Here is a 16,010-nt window from a genome sequence, read left to right on the forward strand (position 1 = left end):
TTTGTTTGTTTGTTTGTTTGTTTGTTTGTTTTTTTTTTTGTTTGTTTGTTTGTTTGTTTGTTTGTTTGTTTGTTTGTTTGTTTGTTTGTTTGTTTGTTTGTTTGTTTGTTTGTTTGTTTGTTTGTTTGTTTGTTTGTTTGTTTGTTTGTTTGTTTGGTTGTTTGTTTGTTTGTTTGTTTGTTTGTTTGTTTGTTTGTTTGTTTGTTTGTTTGTTTGTTTGTTTGTTTGTTTGTTTGTTTGTTTGTGTGTCCCTTATACACTCAGAAACGGCTGAACCGATTTTCTTAAAATTTTCACAGATGATGCACAATGATCCCGTGGTGAAAATAGGGTACTATATTTTTTGATATCGGAAGGGGGGGCGGATTCTCCCCCTTACCATAATTTTCAGAAACGCCAGATCTCGGAGATGGGTTGTGCGATTTAAGCGAAATTTTGTGTGCTCTCGCATAGTACCCTAGAAATAAAAATTTGGTATCCAAATTTTGGATAAGGTACCTAGGGGGGCCGCCCCACCATTAAACCTACCAAACATATATTTAGACCAATCACGACAATATGGGACTCAAATGAAAGGTATTTAGGATAAGAAAACGTATCTGATATGCAATTGTCGAACCAAGTGCTAGGGGAACCACCACAAGCCCCAAAACACCCTCAAATCGGACATATTTACCGACCATGGCAATATGGGACTCAAATGAAACGCATTTGCGAGTAGAATACGAATCTGATATAAAAATGTGGGTCCACGTTTCTGGGGGTCCACCCCTTCCCCATAACACCCCCAAACAAGACTTATTTACTGACCATGGGAATATGGGGCTTAAATAAAAGGTATTTGAGTGTAGAATTAGAATATTATATCCAAATATGAGACCAAATGTTTGGGGGGCCGCCTCTCCCCTAAAACCTCCCCCAAAGAGGACACATTTACGACCATAGCCACATGGGCTTCATAAGAAAGGTCTTTGGGAGTAAAGCACAAATCTGATATCAATATTCGGAAAAAGTGGCTATGGGGCCACCCCACCACCACAACACCACCCAACCCCCAAAGCACCCCTAAATCGGACATATTTACCGATCATGGCAATATGGGACTCAAATGAAAGGTATTTGCGAGTAGAATACGAACCTGATATCCAAATGTGGGAACACGTTTCTGGGGGTCCCTTCCCCAAAACACCCCCCAAACAGAACCTATTTACTGACCATGGGAATATGGGGCTTAAATAAAAGGTATTTGAGTGTAGAATTCGAATCTGATATCCAAATATGGGACCAAGTGTTTTGGGGGGCCGCCTCTCCTCAAAAAAACCTCCAAAGGGGAAAAATTTACGACCATAGCAATATGGGTGTTTAGGGAGTAAAGCATGAATCTGATAACAATATTTAGGAAAAGTGTCTACGGGGCCACCCCACCCCCACAACACCACCCAAATAGTAAGTATTTGTTAACTTTTACAATATGAGGCTCAAATAAGAGGGATTTTAAAATGGAACACGAATCCGATGTATATTTTCAAGGCCAACTCACTGAGTGGCCGCCCATCCCCCAAAAAACACCCCCCAAGCCGGTCATGTTTGCCGACTGTGGAAATATGGGGCTCAAATTAAAGGTATTTGGGAATAGACCACGTATCTGATATCAACATTAGGAACCAACTGTCTAGGGGACGTCAGCTAGTATCGTATACAATGATCTGGGTGTAGGGGCATCCTAATTCACCGTGCCGAACATGGAACCTTCAATCTGCTCTGCAAAGTCTATGTCCCGCTGGCCGCTACTTAGGAGACAATGCCATGAAACGGGATGCGTATCAAAGTCTCTAGGAACCCAACGACTATGGCCAGATAGTGGCCCACTGATGTCGAGCCTGTAAGCCCGGTCATAAACTAGGAGAAAACTACCAACCGGCGGTATATACACGTTGTATAGCTCTTTATCGGTAGTACCGGAACTGACAGCTATCCTTATTCCATGTAGAGGTCACTAGCGTCAGGCGTATTTGTTAACATATTTTCTCAAAGTTTAAGGTGAAAGATTCTCTTTTGACTCCTGGCATTAATTGCATAAGAAACAATTCCGATTTAGATATGGATTCCATATATATATATCGCCCGATTTTCACTTCAAGATCTACGGCATGCGCATTTATAGACCATTCATTTCAAAATGATGCACAACACTTTCCTCGACGAATACCAAAATAACTAAGCAGTTTGGTCGAAATCAGCTCAGATGTGGATAGAGCTTCCTTCAACTTGACTTTTGTCTTAACTCACTTATAAAGATTTTGTCATCGTTTAATTGAAGTAGAAATTTAAACCCTATTTTGTTCTATAGAGTATTCTTTAAAAGTATTATTTCTTCAAAAAATAAAAATGTTGATGAGATTTTATGGAAGCCCCTTAAAAGTTTGAGATTTTGAAGTTATGGATATTACAGATAAATGTCCTTTTTTACGTTCTGCTAATCGCAGCCTCATTATTTCGTTGTCTGGCAAAAATGGCCGAACAACAACAAATCAAATATTTATGAAATATAATAAATTGTAATTATTACACGCATACGAAACATTGTGTCATTTGTTTTTGGGGAAATATACATTTTTGTTTGTTCATTGTTTTATCGGAGTGAGAACCCTTTTTCCCATTGCGGTTCAAAAAAGAGGCATAAGTGGCATTTGGTCGTTAGTGTGCATGAAGCTTTTGCAAATATTTTCTATTTGTGAATTTTTAATTAAAATAAATCAATTTCTATAAAAAAGTAATTTTTCAATTTTATCAAATTGTCATTATGCGTAATTAATTAATATTATATTTGTGCACTTTATGTTTCAATACATGCTCACAAATACTACAACACATAGATAATTGAAATTAGAATTTATGGGAGGCAAAAAACGGAAGAGTGTTGCCGGAGAGGTGTGATAGAATTTTAATGAAGGCTTAAAGAAGAACAAACAAGTAAAAAGGCATTAAGTTCGGCCATGCCGAACTTTGGATACCCACAACATCGGGTGTATATGTAAATGCACCCAAATTCGGCACGGACATTGAGTGGCCTAATAAATATAAGCCACTGTTGAAATTTGCATTTAAAATTTCAGCGAAATCGGATGAAAAATAGCTTTTATGGGCTTCAGACCCTTCATCGGCAGATCGCTCTGTATGGAAGCTATAAATATTGTCTGACATAAACCATATTTGGGACGGACATTGGGAGACCTAAAACTCCCCACTGTTTCAAATATCAACGAAATCGAGTAATAAATAGAGCTTTTATGAGCTTCAGATCCTTTATCGGCAGAGCGGTCAATATCGCATCTATATAGTCTGATCTGTACCACATTTAGGTCAGATGTTGAGAGGCTTAAAACTGGGCACAATTCCAAACTTCAGCGAAATCGCATAAAAAATAAAGCTTTTATGGGCTTCAGACCCTTTATCGGGAGATCGGTCTATATGGTAGCTATAACTAACAATAGTCCGATCTGAACCATATTTAGTTCTGATGCCGGAAGGCTGAAAATAACTCACTGTTGCAAATTTCAGCGAAATCAGGTAATAAATAAAGCTTTTATGGTCTTCAGACCCTTTATCGGGAGATCGGTCTATATGGTAGCTATATCTAAATATAGTCTCATCTGAACCATATTTAGATCAGATGTCAGGAGGATTGAAATAACCCACTGTTTTAAATTTCAGCGATATCGGGTAATAAATAAAGCTTTTATGGGCTTCAGACCCTTTATCGGCAGATCGGTCTATACGACAGCTATATCAAAATCTGGACTGCTCTATGCCATATTGCAGATGTATATCAGAGGGCTTAACTAAACTCACTATCCCAAATTTCGGCGACATCTGACAATAAATGCGCCTTTTATGGGCGCTAGAGCTTAAATCGAGAGATCGGTCTATACGACAGCTATATCAAAATCTGGACCGATCTGTGCCATATGGCAGAAGTATATTGGAGGGCTAAACTTAACTCACTGTCCCAAATTTCGACGACATCGGACAATAAATGCGCCTTTTATGGGCCCAAAACCATAAATCGAGAGATCGGTCTATACGACAGCTATATCAAAATCTGGACCGATCTATGCCATATTGCAGAAGTATATCGGAGGGCTTAACTTAACTCCCTGTCCCAAATTTCGGCGACATCGGACAATAAATGCGGCTTTTATGGGCCCAAAACCTTAGATCGGTGCATATGGTAGCTATATCCAAATATGGACCGATATCCAAATCTGTACCGATCTAGGCCAAAATAAAAAAGGATGTCAAAGTTCCTAACACAACTCACTGTCCCAATTTTCAGCAAAATCGGATAATAAATGTGGCTTTAATACTACTAAGACCTCAATTCGACGGATCGGTCTATATGGCAGCTATATCCAAATCTCGACCGATCTGAGCCAAATTTAAGAAGGATGTTGAAGGGCCTAACACAACTCACTGTCCCAAATTTCAACAAAATCGGATCATAAACGTGGCTTTTATGGGCCTAAGACCCTAAATCGGGGGTACGGTCTATATGGCACTCACATCCATGAGTGCCCGCAGTGCAACACCACTTTGGGGAACATTTTTTAATTAACATTAAAATGGGATAAGCACCGCTTTGTCCAATGTTCTCGCCAGGATTCGAACGCGTTCAGCGTCATAGGCTACAATGGGGTCTTGATTTCTTGAACCTCTAGAGAGCGCAATTATTATCCGATTTAGCTGAAATTTTGCATGACGTGTTTTGTTATGACTATCAATTACTGTGCTAAGTATGCTATCGATCCATAACCTGGTATAGCTGTCATAAGCCGATCTGGGGTCTTGACTTCTTGAGTCTCTAGAGGGCGCAATTATTATCCGATTTGGCTGAAATTTTGCATGACGTGTTTCTTTATGACCTCCTACTACCATGCTAAGTACGGTTTATAGCCTCATATAGCTGCCATATAAACCGATCTTGAATCTTGAGCCACTATAGGACGCATTTCTAATCCTCTAAGGCTGCAATTTTAATGATGTATTTTGTTGCGACTTCCTTTGTTCTTGCCTTAAACGGTTCAGATCGGCCAATAACCTAGTATAGCTGTCATATAAACCGATCTGGGGTCTTGACTACTTGAGCCACCAGAGGGCGCAATTCATATCCGATTTGTCTCAAACTCTGATGGCTGATGCAAACTAGCCATGTCCGTCCGTCTGTCGAAATCACGATAGCGGACGAACGCATGGAGCTAGCCGCTTAAAATTTTGCACAGATACTCACTATTGATGTAGGTCGATTGCAAATGGGCCATATCGGTTCAGATTTTGGTATAGCTCCCATATAAACCGATCTCCAGATTTGACTTCTTGAGCCCCTGGAAGCCGCAATTTTTATCCGATTTGGCTGTAATTTTGCACAAAGTATTCCGTTATGACTTCCGATAACTGTGCCAAGTACGGTTCAAATCGGTCAATAACTAGGAATAGCCCCCATATAAACCGATCTCCCGATTTGACTTCTTGAGCGCATGGATGTCACAATTTTTGTCCGATTTGGCTGAAGTTTCGCACAAAGTATTCTGTTATAACTCCTAACAACTAAGACAAGTTTGGTTAAAATCGATCAAGAACCCGTTGTAGCTCTCATATAAACCGATCTCGCGATTTGATGCCTTGAGCCCTTGGAAGCAACAATTTTCATCCAATTTTGCTGAATACATATAGCTGCCATTTAAACCGATCTTGTGTCTTGACTTCTTGAGCCTTTAGAGGGCGAACTTCTCATCCGATTTGACTGAAATTTTTCAAGTCGTGTTTCGATATCACTTCCAACAACTGCGCTAAGTATGGTCTTAATCTGTCCATGTTTTGATATAGCTGCCATATAAACCGATCTTGGGTCTTGATTTCTTGAGCCTCTAGAGGGCGCAATTCTTATCCGATTGGGATGAAATTTTGCACGACGTATTTCGTTATGATATCCAACAACTGTGTCAAGTATGGTTTCAATCGGTTCATAACCTGATATAGCTGCCATATAAACCGATCTTGGGTCTTGACTTCTTGAGCCTCTAGAGGGCGCAATTCTCATCCAATTTGACTGAAATTTAGCAAATTGTGTTTCGGTATCACTTCCAACAACTGCGCTAAGTATGGTCTTAATCTGTCCATGTTTTGCTATAGCTGCCATATAACCCGATCTTGGGTCTTGACTTCTTGAGCCTCTAGAGGGCGCAATTCTTATCCGATTTGTACAATGGCTTCTCTCATGACCTTCAACATACGTGTCTAATAAGGTCTAAATCGACCAATATCTTGATACAGTTCCCATATAAAGCGATCTGCTGATTTTATTTTTTTGACCCCCTACAAGGCGCTATTATTATCCGAATGAACTGAAATATTACACAATGACTTTTACAATGTTCAGCATTCATTTATAGTCCGTATCGCACTATAACTTGATATAGCTTCAATAGCATAACAGTTCTTATTCGATATTCTTTGTTTGCCTAAAGAGAGATACCGCGCATAGAACTCGACAAATGCGATCCATGGTCGAGGGTATATAAGATTCGGCCCGGCCGAACTTAGCAAGCTCTTACTTGTTAAAATTAATTAATTCTAGAGTTCAAGCATTCTCTTGGCGTTGAGTATGAAAAAAAAAAAATCAAAATTTCATTTTAACACAACAGGGAAAACAAAACAAAAATTAGCAATTTATGCAGCCGCTCGTAGTCTGGCTGTAGCGTCTTCCAGTAACTCCTTAAGTGAGGCATACAGAGATAGAATAAAGCCTACAGCTGCCAGAAAGAATACCAATGGGCTACACAACAAAAACAGAAGAAATAGTAACGAATCTTCATATTTTGTCAAAGTCATTGACCACAAGAGACGTCTGCAGGCATAATGGATACGAAATATCCACAAAGACACGCCACCGATTTTTGCACCAATAACAGCCAACAAATGGAATATCCAAACGATGATAATTCGAATTAAATTGCAAATCTTGCAAAGAAAACTATTGAGAGGACTTCCGTAAACTAGATCTGTAAATTTGGTAAATTTTTCCATCATTTGTGGAGGCAAAAATCTTGGCATATAGGCAGTCATCAGATTCCAAAATTGACTTTCTGGCAAAAGAGTCCTGGCGGATTTGTCCTCCATCCTTGGGCACTCATTGGCATTTAAATTGGTCTTATGGGCATCTATTTCGGCATCATAATAGATGTTATTGTCGCTTTTCTCCACATTTGAAGTATCCAATGCCAGCAAGGACTTTGTTAACCGCAAGTCCGGCCCTGTATTGCATAAATGCACTTGCACTTGCGCTGCACTCAGGTTTTTTGTTGTTTAAAGCGAGTGCATATTTTGGTACCTGCAAGCAGTGCAATTATACACACAACTAATAAACATACATACTCCCTCATACATCTAAGCACTTGCCAGTCTATTTGTAGTTACATAGACTGGTCAATTCTATTGTATGTATGTTTAAAATAAATCTTTTTGTACATAAACCTTTTTTTTTTTTTGGTAAATGCATTCTGTTACTTTCGAGATCATTTTTGCATACATTGAATTTTTAAATCATTCGTAGAAAAGAAGCAGTCGAATAAAGTGAAGTTCATATCGGAGCTTTTGTACATTCAAACTTTAAATAGTCGCTTTTTTATTTTTTTTGCAACAATAGCCTGTAAAAAAGATTACAGGCTCAAAACATTGGTGACCCCGACGTGATTAAGTGTTGTAATCACAAAAATTTTAATATAAAAAAATATCAATTCGGATAGTACCTTATCGTTTAAAAATATATCGTTTGGAAAGTGGAACAGTGAAAAATGCCTGTAACTGATCAAGGTACCGATACCATTAATGGGGAAGTTGCTGAAAATGTTTTGCCGTTCCGAACTAAAATATCAGCGATGGAGAAGCAGTTGGAGACATTAATCAAAAGCCTAACAAGCGAGCAGCTGGCCCAATATGATTTGGCCGATTTGTCCGTCCGTCTCGACTTTGTGGACCAAATAAACGCATCATTTGAAGACGCTCAATCAGCATTGGAGGAAATATTAACCGTCGAACAAGAATATAATGGGCGCCTGAGGTTCACAACTCTATACTTGGATGCGAAGGCTAAATTGACCAGGCGATTGAATGTTATTCAAAGGTCAGAATCAAACCCTAGGTCTTCAACGATGCGTCAATTTTCTATTGATGGTGGTTCGTTTGGTGAAAATTCATCGGCCATGCGTAAAACTAGGCTTCCAGAAATTCAGTTGCCCAAATTCAGTGGAGGTTATGCAGATTGGCCGAACTTTTTCTCCTTGTTTACCACGGTTGTCGACAGCAGCACGGATCTCAGTGTTTTAGAGAAGTTTCATCATCTTCGTTCTAGCCTTACTGGTATCGCTCTAGACACTGTTTCTTCATTGGAGCTGACCGAGAAAAACTATGCGGAAGCGGTAAAATTATTGAAAAATAGATTCGATAATAAATTATTACATTTTCAGAGTCACATTAAAGAATTATTTTCCCTGAAACCTGTCGAAAATGGTTCTGCTGTAGGCCTTAGACATCTTAGTGACAAAATGAATTCGCATTTACGTGCTATGATGACCATTACCTCCAAAGGCCAAATAGCGGATGGTCTTTTAATATATTTGGCAACATCAAAAATGGACAGGGCCGCACAGATTAAGTGGGAAGAGAGCTTGGTGGCAAATGAATTGCCCAGTTGGAGTTCCATGTCATCATTTTTAGACCAAAGGTGTCGTATGCTCGAAAATTTGGAGCACTCTGTCACAAACATGGATTCAACACACCAGAACACCAAGAAACAAAACCCCAAAAATCGTCATGTGCATGTGGCTGCAGGAGCCAAATCGCCATCCTGTGTTTTTTGTGACTCAGTGGACCATTTTATTGTAAATTGTCCACAGTTTTCTAACCTCTCTCCCTCTCTTCGGTTCAAAGAAGCAAAAAGGCTCAAATTATGTCTGAATTGTCTCCGTAAGGGGCATTCCTTGAAAACATGTTTCTCAGGCTGCTGTCGGCAATGTTCATCAAAACACCATACTATGTTGCATATGGAGCAACCATCTACGCCACATCCTTCAACATCATCGCAACCTGTGGAACCATCGAGCACTCAAGCGGTGCTGACGTCATCCACCGGCATCTCATCTGGGCCGTCCTCATCTTCAAGTGGTAGCGTTTTGCTTGCGACTGCCATCATCCTTGCCAAAAATAGGTTTGGTGAATTCATTCCATGCCGAGCGATTTTGGACTCTGCGTCGCAACTTAACTTGATTGCCAATCGCCTTGTCAAGCGTCTTAGCTTAGACTGCAATCGGGTTTCAGCCACCATTTCTGGCATTGGGGATGGAAGTGTTGATGTAAACAAATCTGTTGATCTGGTAGTAAAATCTAGAATTGGCGAGTTTTCTACAACATTCGCTGCCATGGTTGTACCCACAATCACAGACTATCAACCCGGCATAAATTTGGAAACTTCGAATTGGAATATTCCCAAAAATATTCAGCTTGCAGATCCATCATTTGATAAGCCTGATCGCATAGATATCTTGATTGGTGCTGAACTATTCTTCGATTTGATGTCAGTTGGGCAAATTAAGATTGCCGCCAACTTACCAGTCTTGCAAAAAACCTTACTAGGATGGGTAGTTGCTGGAGGAAGTTTTCGCTCACGGCAATCTTGTTCGCTTGCCGTTATTTATACCGATTTGAAGGAAGAAGAAGCACAACTTTCAACAATTATTAAAGGATTTTGGGAAATTGAAACCAACTTTAAGCCCATTATTGAAGAGGACACGTATTGTGAAACCCATTTCGTCAACAATTTCGTCCGGCTACCTACAGGTGAATATTCAGTTCGATTGCCTAAAGTCGAAGGCAAAGATGTTTCATCCCTAGGAGGCTCTTACCAACAAGCACTACAGCGTCTGTATGGTTTAGAAAGGAAATTCAGGCGCCATCCGGAAATAAAAGCCCAATACACTGCCTTTATTCGTGAGTATGCTGATTTAAATCATATGTCGTTAATATCGCCCCAGGTACCTGAAGCCAAATATTTCTTGCCTCATCATTGTGTCCATAAGTTGGACAGTACTTCGACGAAGCTAAGAGTTGTCTTCGATGGTTCGGCCAAAACCACATCAGGAATGTCATTAAACGATATTCTATACGCTGGGCCTAGCATACAACCGAAATTGTTTAATACACTAGTCAGATACAGATTTTTCAAGGTGGCGCTGAGTGGGGATATTTGTAAGATGTACAGGTGCGTACGTGTATCCCATCCTGATGACTATCTTCAGTGTATCCTCTGGCGAGAAAGTGAAATGAAGGAAGTAAAGGTCTACAAATTAAACACTGTTACGTATGGTACAAAACCAGCAGCGTTCTTAGCCATACGCGCAATGCACCAACTCTCCATCGATGAAGAGAATTGTTTTCCTATTGGCGCTAAGATTGTTCGGCGAGATTTTTATGTTGACGATATGATTTCTGGGGGCAATTCTGTTGAAGAAGCTTTGGCCATAAGACAACAAGTGTCGGCGTTACTCAAACGAGGCAATTTTTTGATTCGTAAATGGTGTTCAAATGAGCCAGCTGTTCTTGAAGGTGTTCCAGTTTCAGATTGTGAACAGTTTCTGAAATTTCATGATGGTACAGACATCACAAAAACTCTTGGGCTGATTTGGGATCCCAAAAGTGATAATTTTATTTTTTCGTTCAACCCCATCAATGATTGGAAGGTGGTAACCAAGCGCACCATATTGTCATCTATTGCCCGGCTTTATGATCCTTTAGGCTTGATTGGACCAGTTATCACCAAGGCAAAAATCTTCATGCAGCATCTTTGGAAGCAAAATTTGGATTGGGATGAAAGTTTGCCTCAAATGTTACACTCATCGTGGATCGATTATATTAGCAAATTCGATTCAGTTCATCGATTTACATTTCCACGCTACGTTTCGGTAATCTCCGCCTCTACCCAGATTCATGGCTTTTGTGATGCCAGTTTAGCTGCTTACGGCGCATGCGTGTATGTACGGTCGGAAATAGATGGCATTGTAAGATCTTCTTTATTATGCTCCAAATCTAGAGTTTCACCTATAAAAACGTTGACAATTCCAAAACTTGAACTCTCAGCGGCATGTCTTTTATCCGAACTCGTGGATAATGTTGTTAAAACTTTTTCTTTTCGCTGCAATGTATTTTGTTGGTCCGATTCAATGGTAGTATTATCCTGGCTTCGAGAACTACCATCAAACTTCAATATTTTTGTCTCGAATAGAGTTTCTCGAATTCAGTCACTCGAAACAACAATGTATTGGCGCTATGTTCCAACGAAGCTCAATCCAGCTGACATTTTATCAAGAGGCGCAACCCCTGAAGAGCTGCTCAAATCACCGTTGTGGAATAGTGGACCGGATTTCCTTTTGAGCGAATCTGCAGCCTGGCCTGGTAGTACAGAATACTTGAAGGACTTGCCAGAGCGGAGAAGGAATGTATTACTTACAACTACATTAACCGATTTGTCGATACAGTGTAAGTATCACAACTCATTTCCAAAAATGCAACGAATATTTGCGTACATTGCTAAATTTCTATTTTTTAAATTGAGAGGTTCTTCTGAAGCGTTAACCCCAGATGACATCAAAACTGGGACAACCCTTTTAATCAAAAATATTCAACAAGTTTGCTTCTCGGAGGAGTATAGAACATTGAAAGCAAACAAAGCCATTCCTTCATACAGCAAATTATCATCTTTGATGCCTATGGTTGACGATAATGGGTTGATTCGAGTTGGAGGGCGCCTTCAAAACTCAAATTTGGAGTTTGATGCACGTCACCCCATTATATTACCTAAAAACCATCCAATTACAAGATCTATAGTGATGCATTTTCATTTCAAATTGCTGCATGCTGGCGCGCAATGTTTATTGGCAGCCATTCGGCAGCAATTTTGGCCCATCGGTGGACGGAAACTGGTGAGCTCTATAATATCCAAATGTGTTAGATGCTTTAGAATGAGGCCAAAGCTAATGCAACACGTTATGGGCAATTTACCCTCTGATAGAGTTAGACCGAATAGAGCTTTTCACACAACTGGTGTGGATTTTTGTGGACCATTCTACTACAAATCAGAAGTCAAGAGTCGCCCGCCAGTAAAATGCTACGTTTGCATCTTCACCTGTTTTTCGACGAAGGCAACACATCTTGAGGTCGCACAAGACCTATCAACGCCTTCATTTTTATGTGCTCTTCGACGATTTGTTTCCATCAGAGGCAAGCCAAGAACAATATGGTCGGATAATGCAACAAATTTTGTCGGTGCCAAAAATGAACTCAATGAACTGAAAGAAATGTTTTTGAGGCAGTCACATTTAAACGCAGTCCATAAACAGTGCCTCGATGATGGTATTGAATGGAAATTTATTCCACCCAGATCGCCTCACTTCGGAGGGCTCTGGGAAGCAGCTGTAAAGTCAGCAAAATTTAATTTTTACAGAGTTGTTGGACTCAACACATTAACATTTGATGAACTGAGGACTTTAGTGTGCCAAATATCAGCAGTCTTAAATTCTCGCCCATTGTGTCCTCTTTCAGAAGATCCGGATGACTTGGATGTATTAACACCTGGACATTTTTTAGTAGGCGGTCCATTAATCTCTATCCCAGAACCAAATATGACATGGGTCAACTTCGGTCGTCTCAATAGCTGGCAAAGGGTCTCTGAATTGCAACAAATTTTCTGGCGAAAATGGAGCAGCTCCTACCTTTCTCTCTTGCAAGAGCGAACAAAATGGCAAGCAAAAGGCGTAGACATTTCCTTAGGAAGTTTGGTGCTCATTAAAGACGACAATTTACCTCCACTTAAATGGCAATTGGGACGAGTTATTGAAATTATTAAAGGTCAAGATGAAGTCGCTCGAGTGGTGAACATACGAACTAGCTGTGGCATCTTTAAGCGAGCAGTAACAAACCTAGCCTTGCTTCCTATTGATTTTTCTGTTGAAGCCCCAAGTACTTCAACGGGGGGAGGATGTTAACCGCAAGTCCGGCCCTGTATTGCATAAATGCACTTGCACTTGCGCTGCACTCAGGTTTTTTGTTGTTTAAAGCGAGTGCATATTTTGGTACCTGCAAGCAGTGCAATTATACACACAACTAATAAACATACATACTCCCTCATACATCTAAGCACTTGCCAGTCTATTTGTAGTTACATAGACTGGTCAATTCTATTGTATGTATGTTTAAAATAAATCTTTTTGTACATAAACCTTTTTTTTTTTTTGGTAAATGCATTCTGTTACTTTCGAGATCATTTTTGCATACATTGAATTTTTAAATCATTCGTAGAAAAGAAGCAGTCGAATAAAGTGAAGTTCATATCGGAGCTTTTGTACATTCAAACTTTAAATAGTCGCTTTTTTATTTTTTTTGCAACAATAGCCTGTAAAAAAGATTACAGGCTCAAAACAGACTTTTTACCCAACATGCTAATGTCACCCTCATAGTGACCATTATAGCCTACAACAGATCGTTGAGATCTTTAATAAAGAAAGAGACTTTGAAGGAATATTTAATTAAAAGATAAGATTCCAGTTCACTTACATATATCCCAAGGGACGGGCTCGAGAACGGCCAGTGAATGCAATAGAGCGGCTGGGGGTAGAGCGGCCGGGGGTAGAGCGGCCGGGGGTAGAGCGGCCGGGGGTAGAGCGGCCGGGGGTAGAACGGCTGCTGCAAATAGTGGCATCCCCTTTTTCATCTAATTTAAAAAAATCATTTAAATCGTTTTGAAAACAAGCCATTTTTGTTGAATTTTTCTTCTAAGAACTAAATCCGAGACTATTTCCAAGTTTCTTTTCTTTTGGTAGTCGATATTGTTGTACAGTCAAATTCAATATTTTTTAAAAAAAAAAGTGACATTATAAACTTTGAAAAACCTTTTTTTTAATTTCTAAGCACACTTGAATGTTGCCTTCAATAAAACAAGTAAAAGCATGCTAAGTTCGGCCGGGACGAATCTTGAGAACACACCACCACATGGATTCTGTTAAATATCTGAGCTATATGTGGTTATTGACCGATTTGGACCGTACTTGGCATAGTTGTTGAGAATCATAACAGAACACTATATGCAAAGTTTCAGCTAAATCAGCTAAAAATCGCGGCTTAAAAGAGCTCAAGAAGTCAAATCGGACGATCGGTTTATATGGGAGCTATATCATGTTCTTGACCGATTTAAACCGTACTTTTCACAGTTGTTGGAAGTCATAACAGAACACTATATGCAAAGTTTCAGCCAAATCGGACACAAATCGAGGTTCCCAGGGGCTCAAGAAGTCAAATCGGGAGATCAGTTTATATGGGAGCTATATCAGGCTATAGATTAATTCGGACCTTTCTTGATACAGTTGTTAGAAGTCTTAACAGAACACCATATGCAAAACTTTATCCAAATCGGATGAAAATTGAGGCTTTCAAGGGCTCAAAAAGCAAATCGGGAGATCGGTTTATATGGGAGCTATATCCAAATCTGAACCGATATGGCCCATTTACAATCCCCAACGACCTACATCAATATTCGGTATCTGTGCAAAATTTCAAGTGGCTAGCCTTACGCGTTCAACCGCTATCGTTGATTTCGACAGATGCACAGACGGACATGGCTAGTTCGACACCGAGTGGCGAGACAATCAAGAATATATTTACTTTAAGGGTTCTAGATCAATTATTCGGGGGTGTAACAAACGGAATGACTAGATTAGTAAATGGTGGTGGGTATAACAAATCGAAAAATCGATTTGGCTGAAACTTTGGCATATAGTCCTTCTGTTATGACTTCCAACAACTATGCAAGGCACGGTTTTAAATCGGTCAAGAACATGATATAGCTCCCATATAAACCGGTCTCCCGATTTGACTCTTGGGCTCTTACAAGCCGCGATTTTTATCTGATTTAGCTGAAACTTTGCATAAAGTGTTCTGTCATGATTCTCAACAACTATGCCAAGTACGGTCCAAATCGGTCAATAACCACATATAGCTCAGATATTTTAGCAGAATCCATGGTGGTGTGTTCTCAAGATTCGTCCGGCCGAACTTAGCATGCTTTTACTTGTTTTATTGAAGGCAACATTCAAGTGTGCTTAGAAATGAAAAAAAGTTTTTCAAAGTTTATAATGTCACTTTTTTTTTTTTTAAATCGAACATTAACAACAAATAACCAGTAAGGAAAGGCAAAAGTCGGGCCGACACTGATTGTTCGCAAAAGGATACCTTGCGCCTTAGAGGACACAATTTTCAACCGATTAAGCTAAAATTTTGTACAATATATTCATTTCTAACATGGCTTCCAACTGACTTGGGTAAGGTAAGGAAAGGTTGACAAGAGGGTGCGGATATAAGTCCGTGCTACCAAAGTTGGTTCATGTCTAGTATTGTATCCCCACCTAACTACAGGTGTCTTTTAGCCGCGAAAGCCGGGCAATGACATAAGGAGTGCTGCAATGTCTCGTCATATTCTTCACATGCCCTAAAAATGATATCAATTGCTGCACAATTGTGCATAAATGAGCTCGTGGACCTGTATGTCCTGTTACTACCGAAAAGCGAGTAACAAGGTGTTTAATATCTTCTTACTCGCTTTTCAGTAATATCACCGTCTTCTCACTATCCGGATGGTGGTTTTCGATATATCCATTTCCACATCAAAATATCTATTTCCGACCCTATAAAGTATATATTGGGTTGCCCAAAAAGTAATTGCGGATTTTTTAAAAGAAAGTAAATGCATTTTTAATAAAACTTAGAATGAACTTTAATCAAATATACGTTTTTACACTTTTTTTCTAAAGCAAGCAAAAAGTAACAGCTGATAACTGACAGAAGAAAGAATGCAATTACAGAGTCACAAGCTGTGAAAAAATTTGTCAACGCCGACTATATGAAAAATCCGC

General features: G+C 39.6%; 1 protein-coding gene across 1 annotated transcript; it reads left to right on the forward strand.

Moving 5' to 3' along the window:
• Nucleotides 1–7,850: 7,850 nt before the first annotated feature.
• On the forward strand, nt 7,851–13,091 carry LOC131996207 (uncharacterized). The gene is made up of 5 exons (XM_059365673.1): nt 7,851–8,474; nt 8,523–8,913; nt 9,055–11,108; nt 11,349–11,586; nt 12,652–13,091. The coding sequence occupies exons 1-5, from the start codon at nt 7,851–7,853 to the stop codon at nt 13,089–13,091; spliced, it is 3,747 nt and encodes a 1,248-aa protein (XP_059221656.1).
• Nucleotides 13,092–16,010: the final 2,919 nt, after the last annotated feature.

The sequence above is a fragment of the Stomoxys calcitrans genome, chromosome 3 (genome assembly GCF_963082655.1).
Source record: "Stomoxys calcitrans chromosome 3, idStoCalc2.1, whole genome shotgun sequence".
Classification (NCBI taxonomy): Eukaryota; Metazoa; Arthropoda; class Insecta; order Diptera; family Muscidae; genus Stomoxys; species Stomoxys calcitrans.

Coding starts and splice junctions, on each gene's coding strand:
- LOC131996207 (XM_059365673.1), top strand. CDS start 7,851: ATGCCTGTAACTGATCAAGGTACCGATACCATTAATGGGGAAGTTGCT. Junction 8,475..8,522: donor AGAAAAACTATGCGGAAGCG/GTAAAATTATTG, acceptor TTACATTTTCAG/AGTCACATTAAAGAATTATT. Junction 11,587..12,651: donor AACCGATTTGTCGATACAGT/GTAAGTATCACA, acceptor CTCTTTCAGAAG/ATCCGGATGACTTGGATGTA.